Source organism: Oreochromis aureus, linkage group 13 (assembly GCF_013358895.1).
Source record: "Oreochromis aureus strain Israel breed Guangdong linkage group 13, ZZ_aureus, whole genome shotgun sequence".
NCBI lineage: Eukaryota > Metazoa > Chordata > Actinopteri > Cichliformes > Cichlidae > Oreochromis > Oreochromis aureus.
In genome coordinates this window covers 3,348,359-3,370,210 of record NC_052954.1, presented here as the reverse complement: position 1 = coordinate 3,370,210, position 21,852 = coordinate 3,348,359, and the positions used below count along the sequence as shown (strand labels likewise).

Here is a 21,852-nt window from a genome sequence, read left to right as displayed (position 1 = left end):
CTCTGCTGTTTGCTTCCTTTAAAACATACTGTCAAAGCTTCTGCTTGTGACAAAACAGACAAAGTGTATTTTTGCCAGCAGTGGATTACCTATGAAGCTTTGACAACTCATCATTTTTCAAACTGCAATGTTACTGTTGTGGGGGACTGTGACCCCTAACTCTTTTCCTAACCCTGACCTTTAAGTGCGTACTCCTAATCAACTATTTGTTACTGCCTAAAACTATAAAGCAATTTAAAGCAAAATAAAAAATATATAAATAAATGGAAACTAATCAATGAGTGGGAAAAAAGCAAAACCAAGAGCAAAACACAAAGTCCAAGTGGGAGGCAAACCACACTCTCCTGGCTGATGAACTTGTGACTAATGCCACAGTTTCCCCACAAACTTCCTAATACCAACCAACCTGAAACTATCTTTAGGCCTCTAAAGTGGGAAAGTTTTTCTGTCAGCAGCCAGTATTGCTGTGGTCCAGATGTTTAAAGGGCAGTTGTGCTTAATGGTGAGACGTAGGCAGCATGGGACAAATGGCCTTATGTGACATGCTGAGATGAGAATTTAACAGAGAGGCTGTTAAAAGAAAGAACCAAGGGACACAGGTGGGCTTTGAAGTTTGGTGACCATCATTCCTGACCTAAATGCCTCTATTCCAGTAAAAATAAAAGTACAATTTTGACAAAATGATCTTCGTTATCATTAGTATGTCTGCAAAGTACACACAGATTTCATTTCGGCAAGTTTTATAGTCCAAACAAGAAGTGAAGTGAGAAGCTTTGAAATTTTTGTTTCATTAACACACACACACACACACACACACCATCTGTCTCAGTCTTGCAGCTGAATATATGCTGTGACCCCCATGCACAAATAACCACCACAGTGGACTGAATATCAAACAGTGCAGACTTTCAGCTTGAATTCAGAGGTTTTTACAAATATTTTGCATGAAATGTTTAAAGAATTACATAAATTTTTAGATACAGTTCCCCAGTTTCATAAGTTCACAGTTAATGGGACAAACTCATATACATTTGACCCTTTCATGCATGAATTATGACAACCTCAATCGGGATTTTGTTTCTTAAGTATTTTTATTCATCTTTAGGCATGAAAAGATTAATAAAATACTTAAGAAAAAATCCTGATTGAGGTTGTCATAATTCATGCATGACAGTTCAGTTCAGTTTCAGTTTCAGTTTTATTTGTCATATGCAAGTTAGCACAGGGTCAACATTGCAATGAAATGCATTTGACGAGCAGCAGACAGTCACTCAGCAGTATACACTCAAAAAAATCTGTTGTTGGATGAACACAATTTAATCATGGCACCTATTTTCACGTGATTTAACCAAGTACAATAACCCATTTTGACCATGTCAAACCAACACATTTGGCATTTGATGGTTTACTGTAATCAGATTACGTTGGATCAACGTAGTATACATACATTGACTTGAAGTGATTTATTTAAGTATGTAGAGTGAAATTTGTTCTAATTCATTCTACACAAGTTAAAAACTTTAGGAAAACACAATGAAATCTTGTTGTTTGAACAACTACTTTGTTAATCAAGGCAATTACTGCTAGTCTTGCTTAATGAACCAATACAGGGGTTGATGATTTTATAGAGACAAACAACCATTTGCACTTACATTGATAGGTTAATTGGTGATTCTAAATTACCCAACTCTAATTACACACTGCAAACCAGCCAGATCGTGGATTTGAACCCAGGCCTTCTTGCTATGAGCCACAGCACTAACCATCACGCCACCAAGCTGTCAATCCAGGCTTAACAAAACTAGGAAAGCTATGATTACAAGGCTTGATGCAGCATTTTCTGTACGTTTTTGTCCTTGACGGGTTAAACCACAATAAATAGCGATAGCATACACGTGGTGTGGGTGTAGTTGTCTGCCTCTTAAAACTCCAGCGATTTTCCTGCATTTTGACATCTAATGTGATCTTGTGAATTTCGTGAGTCCAGGCAACTAACCACGCTTACTAGATTGTATCATGTCATCTCAACAAGAACAAATTAAGTTGCTGAATTTCATGCAGATGCTACATGATTTAATTACGTTCACCATAGAAACATGAAATTATTTAGTTCAAATTACAAGTTTGAATCTTGTACATGTAACAACCACCCAATTTCATTTTTTTGAGTGTGGTAAGTAAAAAATAGTAAGAGCAAAATGTTTATAAAATAGGGTTAAATAACGATAATTACAATGAAACACGTCTTACATCTATAGTAACATTAAACGACCAGTGGATGGCAGGGTATGGAGTGACACATCAGTGTCCAATGTAGTGGTTTATGTGCAAGTATACCATCCACACTGACACAAATACAAGAAAAATGCCTTTAAATAGCTGTCCACTGTAGTGACCACAATGTGAGAAAGGGTGAAATAGACTTTGCAGCCAGTGTCTGGCTAGTGGCCTGGTTCCACTGTTTTTTTTCTACTTTTTATTTTACAGAACTGTGCCGGCTCTTTTAAATGTTTTCCGGTTAAAATCTAATCTGACCTTTCAGTTCTGGATGTAACCAGTCGTTTGCACCTTGTTGTAAAGCCTCTGTATTTCTGCTCATCTCTTGATTGTAGACTCTGACACACGTGCGTCCTCATGCGCGTTCGTGACTTGATTAAAAGTTTACTTTTATAACCAGGGAAATAATTGTTCGTCATGCACTTTTGTCTTCTGTGTTTCTTCTTTCAGGCCTTTTGGTGTTGCTGAGCTACTCAATGCATTTATTTGTTTTTTCACAATGCACTAGATTGTTGACTTGGCCACCTCTAAGGTTTTTACTGTCTCTCTGATAGGTCTGTTTGGGTTTTTCAGCCTTATGATTAGATCTCTCGCTAAAATCTCTTTGAGTCTTTTATTTTAAATTACATTAAAAAGTACATTAACCTCCTAAGACCCGAACTCTTCCACGACATGCATTTTTAATTTCTCTTTGATATTTGTGGATATTGGGGCCCGATGAATGTAAAAACAAAGAATTTCCAGATTTATTTTTTTTTTTACCTTATTTTTGTTTTTAAGAAAAATGAGAGCCACAAATGAGGATATTCATTTAAAATTTTAATAGAACAGTAGCAGTATAATGTCCTCGTAAGTGGATATCAGGCCCATGTATGCCCATGTAGAGCAAAATTGACTATTTTGGTCTAAATAACCAAAAATGTGATGTCCACATATGTGGACGGCAGGTCCTAGGAGGTTAAAAAGCTATAAAACAGCTATAAAATACAACATTTTGAATCAACTAATATTATTCCTGCTTTGTTTGTCATGAAACTGCTGCTTAGTCAGTTGTGCCGTTAATTTTGAACTAATGAAAATGGGTGACTGTTTATAAAAATTTGTATAATTCTTAAACATTTCATGCAACAATATTTTAAAACCCCTTGAATTAAAGCTGAAAGTCAAAGCCACAAAAATTACATCTTTGTCCTAAATATTGTGGAGGGTTCTGTACAAATGATGCTTGACAGCACAGAAAAATTAACTATAATGAGACAAAATGCAGGTGTAAATGTAGAAGAGAGTTGCTGTAAAGAGAACTCTGTTTTGTTTTCTTGTTGGAAAACTTCTGCATTTAACTTCACAGCTGCTACACAAAACAAACCCAAGTTGGATGCAACACCTCCTGGTTGCCTGTGTCAGGGAGACTGATGATAACTTTTGTTGATTGTGGATGTTATCTACCCAAATCCCTCTGCTTCCCCTTTGCTAATTAAAATGACTGAACCAGACCCATCCACAGTGGCACACGGCTGTTTGTGCCCAAACACTGTTTAAAAAATTTAAAAAAAGGAACGCAAATACAAATTGTCTGATGAAAATGATCAACCTCCAGAGGGCTGAATTCAAAGACACCCAAAAAATCTTCCATTGGATTTAGGTAAGATGAGCATGGAACCAGACAATGGTATCAATTCCTTTAACCTCCAGGAACGGCCTGCATTCTCATGCCACATGAGATGAGGCATTTTCATACATCAGGAGGAAACCAGGACCTAGCGCACTAGCGTAGGGTTTGACAGTGCCCACATAGCAGACAGGTGTGGCCCGGATCTGGTGTCAAGCCGGCACTGCTGGCTGACTTCTGGCATAGTAAGTGGTTTGACATCCAGATATGGGCCAGGCCTGGCATAGATGGCACTGTTTATGTGATAGCATGCCACATCTGGCCCGATTGTGGTTTGGTTTATGTGGCCCAGGCTCATAGAAAACAGGTCTGGCCCAGATCCGCCATCAAGCTGGCACTTCTGACTGACTGGTGTCATGGCAGGGTGTATGTCAACCAGATGTGTGCCAGGTCTGGTAATGACGCCACTGTTTATGTTCCTATTTTCCTATTTTAGTTAGAAGACCCAAATGCCATGTTGCAATACTATACTGCTACGGTAGCCAGCGTTTCAAATGCAGGTTTGACAGGTTTGTGAGTGTACACTTTATCCAAAAGCTAGTGACGGTTTGCTCATGTTTACCCCCGGGTGGCTGTAGCTCAGAAGGTAGAGCTGGTCAGCTACTGATCGCAAGGTTAGTGGTTCAATCCCTGGCTCCTCCAGTCTGTGTCAAGAGTGTTAGGAAGCACTCACTTTAGAGAAACTGGGTGAATGTGGCATGTTGTACAGAGCACTTTGAATAATCCAAGAGAGTAGAAAAGCGGTGTATAAAAATCAGTCCGTTCACTGTCTGAACAGAGTTTTGTCATGTTATTTTTGCACTATTATGTTCCGGCACATGTTGTTATTACATGGCTTGATTCAGGTACACATTAGGCTGACATCTGGGCCAGCACAGGGCCAGCAGTGTGTCTGCAACTGGCTTTGTGCTGGCCCATGTGTGGGCCACCTCTGGCAAACCAGATCTGGGCCACCAAAGGGCCGTCATTCTTTGCGGTATGTGGGCCATGTATAAGCACATTGTGTGGGCCAGATCCGGGCCATACCAATTTTGCTATGTGGGTGGGTCCCAGGATTTTATCTTAATACGTAATGGCAGTCAGGGTGCCGCTGACTAGCCTGTAGAGGTCTTTGTGGCTCTCGATGGAGATGCCTCCCCAGACTAGACCCACCACCAAACCAGTCATGCTGAATGATGCTGCAGGCAGCATAACTTTCTCCACACCTTTTGATATCTTACACATGTGCTCAGGTTGAGCCTGCTCCCATCTGTAAAAAGCACAGGGGGTGAAACTGCCAGCTCTGGTGTTTCATGTCCAATGGCAGTCTCGCTCCACCGTCCCGGGCAGGGCGCACAGGGCCTACAAGAGGGTTGCAGGCCACCCTCATGAAGTCTGGTTCTGATTGCATTCACACCAGTCGCCTGCTAGAAGTCAATTTGTGAGGACAGGGTTCAAAACATTTCTCCTTGCACAAAGGAGCAGATAACAGTCCTTGTAATGGGTTAAAAACTGCTCTGTGGTGCTCTTGAGGCTGTGCTGGGAGGCACAGCAAACCTGACAATGGCACATCATGCTCCCGTGACCCTGAAAAGGATAAGCAGAAAAGAATGAATGGATGGATCCCCCTCTTTCAATACAGTTACTTTGAGGAAAAAAAGTATCGTTTTTGGTGATAGCCAAAACATTAATGATTCATTTTTTTAAAACGATGTTATTGCTTTTTTATTAGTTAAAATTTCAAATAACTATATGGAAAATTTGAAGATGGACTTTAGCTTGAATAAAACTAAGTGAACTCAAATATATTCTAATCATTTGGAACTGTCACAGTGTTATTATTTCTATTTTTTTAGTGCTGTGATGTTGATATTAAAAACAATAACAACAATCTTATATCCATAAAATCTGTGGTTCTTGATGGTTTTAAGGACCTCTTGGTCTTCTTCTCCTAGTATCTCATTGAGCTGGCAGCTCTTCTATTTTGTATAAAAGATACTACAAATACTGTATCAATAGTATTAAAAGAAACTGTGGCTCTGCAGTGCAGGACAATTTGGAGGCCCAGATAACCACTCGTTCCGTACTCAGAAGAAGCAGGCGACTCGCTGCCCTACACTGCGTGGTGGTAAACAGAGGGGTATGGCCAAGATGAGGGATGTTGATGTTACCGTCGCTTTAGCGCCACTCTTTAAATTTCTTTACTGCTTTTATTCTCATCAAAGGATACCCTACGTTTGCTTGCCAGTGATGTGTCTGCGTTGGGCTTAACAGCTCATATCAGCTTGGACTTGAAGAGTTACAGCATCTGGGTGGAGAGACTGCTTTTGTTTATACAGGCACAGGAAACACTGCAAACCCACAGCACAATGACCAATAGGGGACATTCCTCTGGCGGTTTGGTATGCAGTCTCTGTAATCTGTTCATAGGAGGTCTCATAATCACATGCTGAAGTTATGATGCAATTGACAAAGCAGTAGTTTATCTTTGGATTGATAATACCTACCTCAAAGCAAACTTTAATGTTTTTCTGCCTGTGCAGGATATTGTAGTTGGTAAACAGTGATTTGTTTTGCTGTATTTTTTCTCTGTTTCTATACTGAGATAGGCTGTGAGGCATACATTTCCTTCTTTAAGATTGGGAGCAACTGTGGAATAAAATTCCCATGTTTTAAATACATGGTTTAAATAGTTTGCACCAGCTGAATCAATATTTTTATATAGCTGTGCATGCCTTGTGCAACAGCCACAGTTTATTTGTGGCCAGTAGGGTTGGGTTCAGAGAGGAGGGTCGCTCTTTAGATTGTAGCGTCACATTCTCATTCATATATAAGATGGGACGAAAACATTATACAAATGCCCTCCCACCCCCAAAGCAACCACACAATAATACGTGTGACATTTAAAGTGTTGCCTCTGGATCTGCTTACTACTCTTGACTGAATACAGCCTGAAATGTATGAAGGTATTATGCACCTTCCTTTAAAATTATGGCTTAATTTTCATTTGGAGGCTTCTCCTCTCCTGTCATATTCTATGCAGGACTATTTATGTCATGTAAACTGAGTTATTTCATGTTGACATGACAAAGAAGCTCTGTGAATGCTTAAAAAATTGTTACTATTAACACTTTTGGCTGTTAGCTGAATGAAAGTCAGCATTCTGTTTTTGATGTTTGTGTTTGCTCACCTTGTGCAAGTTAGCATTGGTTAAATCAATGATGACATATATGCAAGACTGCTATGCACTTTAGTGTTGCAAAACTATAACTACTGTATGCCAGGTGTCTTACAAAAACAGGGTGATCATTGTAGGTATATACACTGTATACTCAACAAAACAGACTTAGATGCAACAAAGCTACCAAAGCTGAATACGTTTATATGGTAATAGGGCTGTGCGATATGACCAAAATCTCATATCCCGATATTAAGACATCTATCATCCGATAACGATATAAATCACAAAAATGTAACATTTTCTGTAAATTCTGTGAATGTCGGGCAGCTCGACTTGCGTGAAGTGTTTCCAGCTGGGCATCGCGTACCTGGAGTCCAGTGTTTAACTGATGATGCAAACGATACATTTTAGACATAAGTTGTAACGGCTGCCATTTTCTTTGTGAGTATTTATTACACAGCGTGCTGCTGGGAAAAGCCTGTTCTAACGTTTGAGGCTAAGGTTTATTTTTAGCACCTGGCGGCTCTTTTGCTTCTCATCCGTAAATACTCTGCATCTTTCACGTGATTCAGTTTATTTTGAAAAGTCTCAACAGGATCTTGAGCTTTATTGTGAAAGGTTTATGTGGAAAATAAACAAGCGGACACGAGGTGGTTTTTACCGTCGTTGTTGCTAACGACAACGCATAAAAACAAGCGCTTGTCCTTCTGTAGTGTGGTTATATTAAGAGAAAGAGGGAACTTTAGGAAATTAATATAGCCACTACAGTGACCATCAAAATAATGAAAAAATATTGCCGTAAACAGTTTATTTTGCGACACCACGAAACAAAAGATAGCGTAAAATGAAACGATAGACGTTTTTATATCGTCATCCGATATATATCGTTATATCAACAGCCCTATATGGTAACTACAGCTAACCCCATTGCGTATTACTTTACAAAGCTTTACAAAACGTTAGCTTTGTTTTGGTTAACTGTCTGTTAAAATCAACACTGATACTAACATAAGTTACGATCATAGTTCCTGTCAGCTGGTAAAATTGTCTGACAAACTAGCAAACTCCACTCAGACATAACTCTGTTAAAGGTAGTGTTAGAAACCCAGACAAAGTAATTTTCTGTGCTTGGAATTTATCAGTGTTAGCTAATACTAGCCATAAAAAAGACCGTTCAGGTTTGGATACCCGTCCCTTCTTAGTAGGCAGGAAGCTGGCTAACATTAGCTTGCTTGCTATCTAACACTGTCACTACTAAAAATATTATTATTATTTTAGATATTATAATATTTGAAGCTACGACTGCTTGTTTTGTTGTTTTTACTGAGAGAGTCTGTGTTCTTTAGGGACACTGTTGATGTTATTAATGGACTCCCCTGTTAATTACCATTAGGTACCATTAGGTGGCTCACTCTAAATGTTGGGAGTAGAAGGGAAGATGTAATCGCTTATTAGTCAGATATTCTAAGAAATTTGTTCTTCAATTTTGGTGAGTGAATTTTTAGTGTTTTTTATTTCCATTATTTGGCACTTTTTTAAAAAACTAAATAGGGTTTCTAGCAATTGCTTGTGAGTTAGCAGTCTGCTCTTTCATCCATATGAGCCACAACTAGCTCCAAAAGACCAGTGTGGCCAGTGTGGGTGAGGTTATGATGGCTGCATCCATATTTTATATGGTCTGTATCAGTAGTGTACCTAAGTGTCACATCCTTTGGTTTTTATTTGAAAATCGTTCCACCATCCAACTGAGGTAACTGTAAGAGTCACAAAAGTTCACATTTTTAATATTATGCTACAGATTATGCTATACATTAAAGAAGTCACCAAACAACCATGTAACCCCAACAGTTATCACTCAGTTCCTTGTGTTCTTCCTTGCTTCCAATAAGTGACAGAAATTGGACAAACATGAATGTTGGGCATTTAGTTACTGTTGCAGAGCAGTGTTTCTCTTTGTCTCTTTGGCAGTCATGACTGACAACATGTGATTCTGCTACACAGAAATCATCTGATTCAGGGGGAATTATTGGGAGACATTCCGATTAGTCTTCCTCTCTGGATGAAAACAAATGTCTGCAGATTATTGAATTGCAGGGCAGAATAGTGCTTTGTCAAGTCTGCTTGAAGTAAACATGTTACGATTACCTTATTCAGAAAATAGCTTTGCAAAATTTTGGAACTGCTTAGTTTACTTTTCTGGAAGATAGCAGTCAGACTTGAGGGTAAATAGTGGGTACTTGACTTTTTGTTAAAGTATGCTGTTAGCAGGTTAAAATGAAATGTATCTGTTAACATGTTTCTATTGCCTATTAAGACAGAGCGCAACATGTCCAAATGTCCAGAATGAATGGGGCCCTGTTAAAATAAAATCTTGGGGTGAACATTTTTCTTCATTTGTCAGTCTGTTTTTTTTTATGGAAAGGGTTGCGAAAACAGAATTAAGAAGAATTATAGGTCTCGATTGCAGTTTAAATTGTAATTGACTGGAATGTCACAGCATCACTTTACTGTATTTTGATTTCAGCCATGAAGCAAGTAGCAGTTGAGAATTAGTAGCAGCACATCTTGGTATTAACTGTTGTGTTCCCTCTCATAAATACTTAATGGCCCAATCAGTATGCATTAACAGAATGCTTGTGGCTTCACTGTAAGAAAATATAAGTGGTGTTTTTTTTTTCAATTAAGACATATTAATTGAAAAAAATATTAGATATTTGTAAAGATCAAGATAAAAAGTTTTTTTAATTTAAAATGTATAAATAACTATTTTAGCCATTACCCTCTAATTCACTCTTCCTATATTTATTGAGGAGTATCTCACAAGCACCCCCTGCTGCACCACTGCAGTGGGCAAGTCCACAGTCATGGAAATGAGGGGTGTTTTCAGGTCTTTTCACACAGGTGATTTCTTCTTCCCACTGATGGAAAAGCTTTTGATTTGTCATATTTTATTCCCATTTCTGCTTTCAATCGCAGTATCAGCTAACTGCTCTAGCAGCTTTATCCACTGGAAAAAACCCAAACATACACGCAGCGAGCTGGGGGTATACAAAAATACCCACCCATGCCCACTGCTTCTTAACGAGGGCAACTCCAGATTGGAACGGTCCAGCCCCTCTCCATCAGACTCCAAACTGTGTATTGAGGTGAGCCTGACTGTATGTGATCAGTGTCTCTCGACCTCATGCACCACCAGGACCTCCTCCCGTGTGGGTGATGGGCTTATAGGAGAGCAGGCTCATGTCTCCTCCATTGGGCTAAGACCTGGCAATCAGGTGCTCTCCCTTAAGATCCACGTGTTGGCACTGGTAACTCTATCCTGGGTAGGATGAACTGGTCTGGGATAACTTTATCTTTTAACAGAAAACAGCTGGGGGCAGCTGCAGTACTGTTTTAACTTATGGAATATTTCATGTGTCATTTGGCATATTCTCTGATTTCTATTTTCTAAATTTTGAAATTAATATATTGGTAATTATACCTAGCAAAGGTACAAGTCAAGTACAAGTACAAGTCAGCCAAGAGCTAATGAATTATTCCTTAGCTTTATGAATATCTTTGCCTTTTCCCAAGAAGCATATTGATCTTGCATCTGCTTGAAAAAGAAAAGTGACTTCTCCTTCTGTGTTGAATGTTCGTTATATGGTGCTCTTGAAAAATGCATGTAGAGTTACTTTGTGTGTTTGACAAGTCTATGTGTAAGCAAAGATGTAGCTAATCTGGCGTATTAGCTAGCACGTTGTGTTTATCCTGTTTTAGACCAAACAACCATTTATGTTTGTGAACTTGCATAGTCATAAAACCAGGATTTCAGGGTTTCAGCAAAAAGTAAACACTTTGTTACCAGAAATGACTGACCTGACCTGATGAGCAAGGCTGTTTTTACACCTGAAATTGTAACATTTTCAGAAGAATCATGTCAGGAAGTCTGTCCTTCGAACATATCACATTACACATTAGGTTCGTGTGAGAGATCTGCCTAGATAGCTGATTTGCAAAACACACCTGACTTTTAGGTTTGTATACTGGCCCAATCTCTTATGACACAGAATTAAACTTATTGTGGTTGCACTTTGATCTGACTGCACTGAATCCTTATGTTCTCAAGTGTATCTTCAAAGACAGAGACCTACACGGGATTCCAAGAAAAGGTTTTGTGTTTTCGTACTGACAGGATTCTGTATAGACGATGGCAGCACAGGATTGGGTGATCAGGGTACAACCACCATTTATACCCAGAGATCCCTAGCTGGCTTTATTCACATGGTGACATGGCTAACAACACCCACTAAACAGCTGTAGATTAGAATTGCTTTCTGTTAGTGTAACTGTTACTTCAAACCAAAGTGCATTTAGTGCATTACGCTGACTTACTCGGATTGTTAATATAACAGGGATTCTTTAGTGTTATTGTTGGCCAACAGAAAGATAGGGATTAGAGAGGCCAATAGATTCTCAGCAGACAGTCTTATCTGAGCTAATCTGAATTTGAGGGCCAGCAGTGACTCAGATAATGTGGAATTCAATATCTCATATATCTATGTCATATCTTTCCACTGCTACCTGCTTCTGAATTCAGTGATCATCTGTCCCAGCCGCATACAAGGTTAAACAGGCTCTAGCACTTACCCATAAAATCTCAGCAATTTTTTTTTCATTTGGGAATTTGTAGTTCTTGCATCAAGGCAGAGACACAAAGAAAGTCATTATGCCTCACAGTTTCTGCCTCTCACCTTGAAACCATACAACATGAAAACAGCAGCACACACAACGAATAATTTCTACTCTTACAGACCCCGGCGAGGATATGAAGGGGCTGAACACCAGGCCCAGTGTGGTTTGATCAGAAGGGTGAGGACATCAGCATGACTATTTCCTGTCCCCAGCTAACGAGTAAATTACCATCACTTATTCCATCACTCTTGTCACAGACCGCTGCTCTCATGTAGCTGACCTCAGAGAAAGAGCGAGAGAGAAAACTATTTGCAGAACAGATGGCAGCCTTTGCTCCAGGCCAGTGAGGGGTGGGGGAAATGAAAACTATTTATGCTAGTCAGAAAAGAAAGCAAAAAGCTTCACCCAAACTGGAAAATTAACTGTGGGGTTGTTTCAAAATACTAACATAATTCAGTTTCAGGGGAGAAAAGACAGCAATGATGTAATCTGTGAGGTAATCACTTTATAGAAGATGGGTGTAACTCGACTGATATTATATGGTGAAAGCGAGTCCACACTTTTTTGGGCTGTGGTGGTTGTTGGAGTATAAACGTATTGTGGATATCCTGGATTTAGTGTGTTTCAGTGCTGCTAAAGTTTGTGCTTAAACTAAAATGATACATTTTTCAACTTTAACTTTTTTAGTGTTAAGGCTAAAATAAGAGTGTTGAAGTAATCAGTATATGTACAGTGACCAGAGCTTGATCACAGAACAATCTGTCGATTTTAAAATAACAGAGCCTCGTTCATCGCAGCTAAAAGTAAGTCTTGCATTAAATTAAGTTTGGGGTGTGGCTGTCCAGTGTTGTGAAAGACAACTTTAAAACCTTCCACAAGGGGTGACCATAAGGGGGGACTTGCAGTACTAACTTGCATTGGAGCTTTTCAGAAGGTTTGTGAGGGTGAAAGCAAAAGAGTGCTTGCTGTGGCACAGCTGAACAAGTAGAAAGTGTAACAAAGTATACCCAAAAAAGCAACTTCAAGCTTTCGTATGTCATCAGTGAAACTGCATCATATCCATCATGCGAGGAGGAAATGTGTACAGATCTCACTCAGTATATTAGCATTGTCGTGAGCCATGTGGATGACCACACAGGGTGTATGTTGACCTTGTTGCAGGAGATGTCTTTCAGCCATCATTTAGTTTCCCTTCATTAATCATTTTCAGCAACCTCAAAGCTGCTAATTAGTCTAACAAGCTTAGTGAGGAGGTGACACACCCTCAGGGCCCAGGGGGAGAAAGAGAGGGACTGGACTCTTTCTGAGTCATTTCTCCTGCTGCTGGCACACACACACACACACACACACACACACGCACACACACGCACGCATGCACGCACAAAGAAGCAGTAGAATTTTAGACAGAATTTAATTAAAGTTACTTAATTTAGGGTTAGAATGTGGAACTAAGGTTTCCTTTTTAAGTTGAGCAGTGAATCGTCAGATGGAGGTCCAGATGTGTGGCTTATCTTCAGTCAGTTTCCTTTGTATGGTTTAACCAAACATATCTATGCATGTATGTGCATGTGTGTTTGAGTACAGTATGTAAATTTCTGCTATGCTGCCCGCAAGACGGGCTTTGTAGTTGATAGATGGATGCCCCTATCATCTGCTCGGCAAGAATAGTGCCTTGTCTAATTATGCTTTTGGCTGGTCTCCTTTATAAACACACACAAAGACCTTTAAGCACACACACAGACATACACATACACACACACACGCTTAAAATTTCATAATTAGGTCTAGTATATAGACGAAAAGTATTTCTAAGCTGTCTCCTGAAAACATCAATTGTTAAGTGACGTTTCACATTAATTTCACATTAACAGCTGGTCAGATACACCCACATGTTCAGTGGTATGCTCAAGTGCTTTTGATTTTGTAGTTCTGGATACATGCCTTTACGTACAATTTGATATGTACCTGTCACGGTCCGGGGTCGGTTCGACCCAGCATTTTGAGTTCCTTATGTTTTGGTTTTGAATGATTGTTCTTTATGTTTTCTCTGGTGCTTTGTTGATTTTTATTATGGATCGGTGTTTCAGTTATTCTGGTATGTTTCTGCATTATGACTTAGGTTCGGGTTGTATTTTGTTATTATTGCCGGTGTGGTGCAGCGTCAAGTCTGCCTCTGTCTAGTCCATGTCTTAAGTGTGTTCTGTTTCCTGTTTTACTTTGAAGGTTCATGTCCCTGTCTGATGTCAGTGTTCCAGCTTTGCTCTCCCTGTCTCGTTAGGTCTTATTCCTCCCAGCTGTGTTCTCCTTCTGTCTCTAATTCCTTGATGACTCCCTCTGTGTATTTAGCCCTGTGTTTTCCTGTGCTCACTGTCGCGTCGTCCCTCAAGCTGTGTGTTTCCTTGTGTGCCTCCCGTCAAATGTAAGTTTATATTTCCCAGTTTAGTTTTGTATGCTTTCCCCTGCCAGCAATAAAGCTGAGTTTTGAGTTCATCCTTGAGTCTGAGTGTCTGCACCTTGGGTCCTACTCCTGCCTGCCACACAGCGTTTCATGACAGAACGACGCGACCACAACATGGACCCAGCAGACTTACCCGGGAGAGCGACCTGATACGAGTCCAACGCCTAGTCGAATGGATAACCCACACATCTAATACAAGGGCAAAGATTGTGGGGATAAATGCTATTGAAACAATCCTCGAAGGAAATTCCTATCTCCGCCAGGTCAGAGGATGTTTGGATTTATTGGCCAGTTTGCATAAAGCCCGGGAAGTGGCACAAGCTCGGGAAATAACGGACCTTGCCCACCAACAACTGACAATAGCCACCCCGGAGCAGCCGCATCAGCCTCCCCGCTGGAGGTTTTGCCCGGCCGGTCTGTGGGGAAGAATCGACGGTCGCACCGCCGCGCGTTACCCCACAGCCGCATGGTGGGACTTCAGAACTGCCAGCTGTGCTGTCCTTACCTCACTCAGCTGCCCAGCCTCCTGTAGCTCACTCGGCTGCCCAGCCTCCTGTAGCTCACTCGGCTGCCCAGCCCCCTGTAGCTCACTCGGCTGCCCAGCCCCCTGTAGCTCACTCGGCTGCCCAGCCCCTGTAGCTCACTCGGCTGCCCAGCCCCTGTAGCTCACTCGGCTGCCCAGCCCCTGTAGCTCACTCGGCTGCCCAGCCCCCTGTAGCTCACTCGGCTGCCCAGCCCCTGTAGCTCACTCGGCTGCCCAGCCCCTGTAGCTCACTCGGCTGCCCAGCCCCTGTAGCTCACTCGGCTGCCCAGCCCCTGTAGCTCACTCGGCTGCCCAGCCCCTGTAGCTCACTCGGCTGCCCAGCCCCTGTAGCTCACTCGGCTGCCCAGCCCCTGTAGCTCACTCGGCTGCCCAGCCCCTGTAGCTCACTCGGCTGCCCAGCCCCTGTAGCTCACTCGGCTGCCCAGCCCCTGTAGCTCACTCGGCTGCCCAGCCCCTGTAGCTCACTCGGCTGCCCAGCCCCCTGTAGCTCACTCGGCTGCCCAGCCCCTGTAGCTCACTCGGCTGCCCAGCCCCTGTAGCTCACTCGGCTGCCCAGCCCCTGTAGCTCACTCGGCTGCCCAGCCCCTGTAGCTCACTCGGCTGCCCAGCCCCTGTAGCTCACTCGGCTGCCCAGCCCCTGTAGCTCACTCGGCTGCCCAGCCCCTGTAGCTCACTCGGCTGCCCAGCCCCTGTAGCTCACTCGGCTGCCCAGCCCCTGTAGCTCACTCGGCTGCCCAGCCCCTGTAGCTCACTCGGCTGCCCAGCCCCTGTAGCTCACTCGGCTGCCCAGCCCCTGTAGCTCACTCGGCTGCCCAGCCCCTGTAGCTCACTCGGCTGCCCAGCCCCTGTAGCTCACTCGGCTGCCCAGCCCCTGTAGCTCACTCGGCTGCCCAGCCCCTGTAGCTCACTCGGCTGCCCAGCCCCTGTAGCTCACTCGGCTGCCCAGCCCCTGTAGCTCACTCGGCTGCCCAGCCCCTGTAGCTCACTCGGCTGCCCAGCCCCTGTAGCTCACTCGGCTGCCCAGCCCCTGTAGCTCACTCGGCTGCCCAGCCCCTGTAGCTCACTCGGCTGCCCAGCCCCTGTAGCTCACTCGGCTGCCCAGCCCCTGTAGCTCACTCGGCTGCCCAGCCCCTGTAGCTCACTCGGCTGCCCAGCCCCTGTAGCTCACTCGGCTGCCCAGCCCCTGTAGCTCACTCGGCTGCCCAGCCCCTGTAGCTCACTCGGCTGCCCAGCCCCAGCTCACTCGGCTGCCCAGCCCCTGTAGCTCACTCGGCTGCCCAGCCCCCTGTAGCTCACTCGGCTGCCCAGCCCCCTGTAGCTCACTCGGCTGCCCAGCCCCCTGTAGCTCACTCGGCTGCCCAGCCCCCTGTAGCTCACTCGGCTGCCCAGCCTCCTGTAGCTCACTCGGCTGCCCAGCCTCCAGAAGCTCTCTTGGCTGCCCAGCCTCCAGAAGCTCTCTTGGCTGCCCAGCCTCCAGAAGCTCTCTTGGCTGCCCAGCCTCCAGAAGCTCTCTTGGCTGCGTCTCCTGTGTCTCCGCTAGCACAGTCATTTACTCCGCCACTAGCTCCATTTTCACCTCAGCTATCACTCCAGCCACTAACTCAGTTGCCCTTAGCCCCATCATCCACACTACCACCTGCTTCTCTTCCACCACAATCCTCACTACACTCAGCCGTCCAGGCTACCACTCAGTCAGTCATTCACTCTATAGCCCTGCCATTTATGCACTCTGTAGCTGAGCCATTAGTCGCCTGGCCCGCAGCCAATTCAGCCACCCTTCCACCCGTTACACCTCAATCACAACCGTCACTGCAGTCCCCAGTGCAGTCTCCAGCAGTTCAGCCTTCCCCAGTGCAGTCTCCAGCAGTTCAGCCTTCCCCAGTGCAGTCTCCAGCAGTTCAGCCTTCCCCAGTGCAGTCTCCAGCAGTTCAGCCTTCCCCAGTGCAGTCTCCAGCAGTTCAGCCTTCCCCAGTGCAGTCTCCAGCAGTTCAGCCTTCCCCAGTGCAGTCTCCAGCAGTTCAGCCTTCCCCAGTGCAGTCTCCAGCAGTTCAGCCTTCCCCAGTGCAGTCTCCAGCAGTTCAGCCTTCCCCAGTGCAGTCTCCAGCAGTTCAGCCTTCCCCAGTGCAGTCTCCAGCAGTTCAGCCTTCCCCAGTGCAGTCTTCCACTCAACCACCAGCTCCACTTTCTCCTCAACCGTCACTACTACCTTTAGCTCAGTCTCCTGTACAGTCGCCTCTAGTTCATTCCCCTGTGAAGCCATCAACTCCACCACCCACTCCTCTTTCACCACCACCAGTAGCTCAGCTCGCACCTGACCCATTGGCCCAGTTCTCCGTAGCAGTTCGGTTTTCTGGCCAGTGTAACATTGAGCCAGGGGTCCCAATTCCCTCTGGCTCTACATCAGCTCCTGCTGGAAGCTCTGATGAGCCCATCCAGCACTCCGCGGCTCCCATGCCGCCACCTGCCTTCTCCGCTGGAGGGTCCGAGGGGCCCGTTCAGCCTCCGTCTCATGTCTCCGCTGGAGGGTCCGAGGGGCCCGTTCAGCCTCCTGTCTCCGCTGGAGGGTCCGAGGGGCCCGTTCAGCAGCCTGTCTCCGCTGGGGGGTCCGAGGGGCCCGTTCAGCCATCACCGCCTGCAGCGCCGCCGCCTTGGGCACCTCCGTCTCCGGCTTCCACGCCGCCGCCAGCTGCAGCCTCAGAGCCTTCATCGCCGCCGCCAGCTGCAGCCTCAGAGCCTTCATCGCCGCCGCCAGCTGCAGCCTCAGAGCCTTCATCGCCGCCGCCAGCTGCAGCCTCAGAGCCTTCATCGCCGCCGCCAGCTGCAGCCTCAGAGCCTTCATCGCCGCCGCCAGCTGCAGCCTCAACCTCGGCTTCAGCCTCTGTGTCGTCATCCACGCCCGGTCCGGCCTTCGAGCCTTCAGCCTCGCCGCCCGGTCCAGCCTCTGCTTCGGCTTCAACGTCGCCTGGTCCTGTGGCTGCCACGCCCCGTCTGTTCCTGCTGCGTCAGCTGGAGGGCCCGAGAGCCCGTCCAGCCACCTGCTGCAGCCTCACCTGCATCGGCTTCGGCTTCGCCTGGCGCAGCCTCTATCTTGCCTGGAGCTGCGGGGGCCTCGCCGTTCTCAAGTCACCAACTGGCGCCTCGGCGTCGCCGGCCGCTTTCCGGGCCTCTGAGTCAGCATCATGGCCGTCGAGGGCGGCCCCCCGAACTGCTTCCACGTCGCCGCCGTCGCCGTCCGCACGGCCGGCCCCCCGAACTGCTTCCACGTCGCCGCCGTCGCCGTCCGCACGGCCGGCCCCCTGAGCTGCTTCTACGTCATCGCGGCCGTTGGTTTCTGCACGGCCGGCCTCCTGACTGGCTCTGTCGCCTGTGCCACCCACCTGGTCGGCCCCCCGACCGTTGGACTTATGAACTTTTGTGCCAGCGACCTCCGGGTCGGCCCCCTGAACTGTTTTTCTGTTGCCGCCGTTGCCGTCCGCACGGTTGGGCCCCTGACTTCCTGCTGAGCTGTTCTTTGTGCGCCAGTGTTTTTTGTGCACGTGTCGTTTCTGGGCTCCTGGTGCTCCTGTTTTGTTTCGCTTCGGGCCCTCCTTCCTGGGCCCCCGCCGCCCGCCCTGGTCGGGTTGTTTTCTGTTTTTGGTCGTTTTTTTTTTCTTGTGTTGGGCTGTCTGGGGCCAGCCCTTTGGGGGTACTGTCACGGTCCGGGGTCGGTTCGACCCAGCATTTTGAGTTCCTTATGTTTTGGTTTTGAATGATTGTTCTTTATGTTTTCTCTGGTGCTTTGTTGATTTTTATTATGGATCGGTGTTTCAGTTATTCTGGTATGTTTCTGCATTATGACTTAGGTTCGGGTTGTATTTTGTTATTATTGCGGTGTGGTGCAGCGTCAAGTCTGCCTCTGTCTAGTCCATGTCTTAAGTGTGTTCTGTTTCCTGTTTTACTTTGAAGGTTCATGTCCCTGTCTGATGTCAGTGTTCCAGCTTTGCTCTCCCTGTCTCGTTAGGTCTTATTCCTCCCAGCTGTGTTCTCCTTCTGTCTCTAATTCCTTGATGACTCCCTCTGTGTATTTAGCCCTGTGTTTTCCTGTGCTCACTGTCGCGTCGTCCCTCAAGCTGTGTGTTTCCTTGTGTGCCTCCCCGTCAAATGTAAGTTTATATTTCCCAGTTTAGTTTTGTATGCTTTCCCCCTGCCAGCAATAAAGCTGAGTTTTGAGTTCATCCTTCGAGTCTGAGTGTCTGCACCTTGGGTCCTACTCCTGCCTGCCACACAGCGTTTCATGACAGAACCTTGTTTTTGGAATAATGGTTTCTCAGTCAAAAAGAGGAAATACAAAAAAATCTACTTAAAAAGTAATTTGAAACATACAGAACTAATTTAAAAGCATTTTCATGGGTCAAATTCATTGGTATCACCGAAAATTGCTAATACAAACCAAATGTGCATGTAACGTGTATTTCACTTGGGATACTGAAAAGCACATTATATGCGCAGGCCATTTATGTAGTCAAAATAATCCCTGTCAGCATTAGTTTAGGCTTCAGGCAGTGCCAAATGCTGTTTCTCACATTTTTTTTTTTCTTTGTTCTCACTTCCTGTTTTATTTTGGTAGTCAGTTGTCTCTAGTGTCTCGTGTTTAGCTTTGTCTTTGATTATTATCACCCGTGTTTTGTTCCCTTCCACTTCCCATACCTGCCTGAGTGTATAGGGGTGTTTTCCCCTCAGTGTTTGTCTCAGCATCTGCGCATACGAGTTACCGGTAAAGCCCGGGTTCCTTTGCCTTGTGGATTTTGTACTTTTTGGACTGTCTCGACAACTTTATTAAAAGGTGCATTTTGAGTTAACTTTCATGTGTTTCTCAGTCCCATGCTTCATGACAGGGTAAGAGTCATAAGATGACTTGTTTCAGACAGTGAATGAACTGAGGGTCCATCTAAAGGCCTAGCATAGGATAAATAAAGAAATAATGGGTCAAATAAAAATAATTTGGGGGTTACATTTGCTTAATTATAAAGAGACTAAAAGAGAGGAACAAAAACATTTCACCCTACACTCCTGGACTACTGTGTCAAACTGTGCCCGTCAATGCATTGTCAGAATAGGTATGTAATGACCTATGTTCAATAGTCCTGTTGTAGGTGTGATGTTTTGGGTTTCCTATAGCAGCTGCATGGATAATAAATACATTGGTTCTGGAATTATTTTTTCTAACTGGATTCATAAATTGCCACTCAGTCATAAAACCTCTGAGAATATATAATTAAGACAAAGGGCAGCTCTAACTGAACCATTTGCCATGCGTAACCACTGTCTATACTAACACTGAGCAGTGACGTTTTAATGACTTTACAGAATCTCTGAATAATAGAAGTACAATTAAAATGAAGAAAACCCAAGTCTGTTATATCTGTATGCTTTGATGTTCCTTTTTTTGTATGGGTGACATCTTTCTATCATCACTTATTCTCAATCTGTCTTTCTGTTTTCCTCTCTCTCTGTACCCTGGACTCTATGTGGTGTCCTAGCCAACTGCATCCCTCAGTGCCATAATGGAGGAATGTGCCTCAGGCCTCAGCACTGTGTCTGCAAACCTGGCTCAGAGGGGAAGGCATGCGAACAGAAGACTGTACCCACACACTCCTTTCCACCGCGGCCTGGGAACGGACCCACCAACGGGCACAACACTGGTCACACAAATGGGCACACCACTGGTCATACTAATGGACACACTTCTGGCAACACCAATGTACACAGTGTGGTACCCCAGCGGCCAATACCTCAGCAAGTGCGCCCTAATGGTTATGGCTCTGGCCCCTCTTCATCTAACAACATGGGCCAGATGAAACTAACTGTCAAGCCAGCCCCGCAGTTTGTGCGGCCACATTACATACAGCAACACATCCAACAGCAGTAAGTACCTTTGATTCAATCTTTCAATACATTTTTCCACGAAAGGTCTTCACACCGCCACATCCCTAATTTGCTTTGGTAATAAACATTAATTTGTTTTCCACATATACCTCCTGTGATAGACGAGCTTCTGGAAGTCATGAACCACATTTAAAAAATAACAAAACCAAAAATGTATTTATGCATTTGTTTCAGATTTGTAGGCAGCATTTTCATTCTCTCATCACATCCCAGAGATCCTCTGTTGGATTGAGCTCTGCTGATTATGGAGGCCATTTAGTAAATTTATATTATAGAAAGCAGTCTGAGCTTTGTTACATCCGGTGTTACCCTTCAGAAAGTAGACATGTAATCTGTGGTCATCAAGGTTTCAGCAAGAACACTCAGGTAGGTGGTGATGATTAAATGATACTCAGTTTGTACTTACAGGTTACAAGTTTTCCAAAAATGGATGTCCTCCTCCTATGTTATGTAGATGCTATACCTCCACCAGTTGGTGGTAAGGGAAAGATTCATTCTTCCTTTTGTGGTGTTTGTAGAGCAGTTGCCAATTTTTTCCAAAGCTTTTTTCCTTTTCTTGGTTGCCAGGTCAATACATCTCCTCTGAAGAGTCTCAACAAAAGCCATGCTACTGACACAAAACATTGAACCAACTGAAATACATTAGTCTTGCTGATATTAGTGAAAAAAATCATGTCTGTGTGCATCAACAATGAGATTTTTCTTTAATTCTTTAATTGGGCTCTATATTCCCTAATAGAGTTCCATTTTGGGATGATTGCTATCCTCTTTAGGAGTGGTTAAAGTAGATTTATTTCAGCAGTAGTCTTGTCTGGTCAAAACATTGTTTATACCACTTCAAGGTGGATATTGCCGTGTGTGTGTATTTGCATGATATGGAGGATCAACAGAGATTTAAAGAAAAAAATTTAAAGCATTTGATTGTGAAGAAAACGATCCGTTTAATTGCTACCAGACCTGTGTCTTCGAAATGGAAAATGTCACCTTTAAAGGTTTTGGAATAAAGAAGCATTGATGAATTTGATAGACGTTTTTAATTTGTTTGCATGTACAACATTGTATATATACATACATACATATATATATATATATATATATATATATATATATATATATATATATATATATATATATATATATATATA

The 21,852-nt window shown here is 44.2% G+C and overlaps 1 protein-coding gene across 8 annotated transcripts in view; it reads left to right on the top strand.

Annotated features, from left to right (window-relative positions):
• Positions 1 to 21,852, top strand: part of ltbp1 (latent transforming growth factor beta binding protein 1) — a 178,605-nt gene that overhangs the window by 12,118 nt on the left and 144,635 nt on the right. For 7 of the 8 annotated variants that reach the window (XM_039621402.1, XM_031748978.2, XM_031748979.2 and 4 more), the window contains exon 3: positions 20,302 to 20,686. In XM_039621402.1, the coding sequence (XP_039477336.1) occupies positions 20,302 to 20,686 (385 nt within the window). Of the gene's footprint in view, positions 1 to 18,884; positions 18,925 to 20,301; positions 20,687 to 21,852 lie in introns of those variants that run through there. The other variant, XM_039621403.1, reaches the window with a different exon arrangement.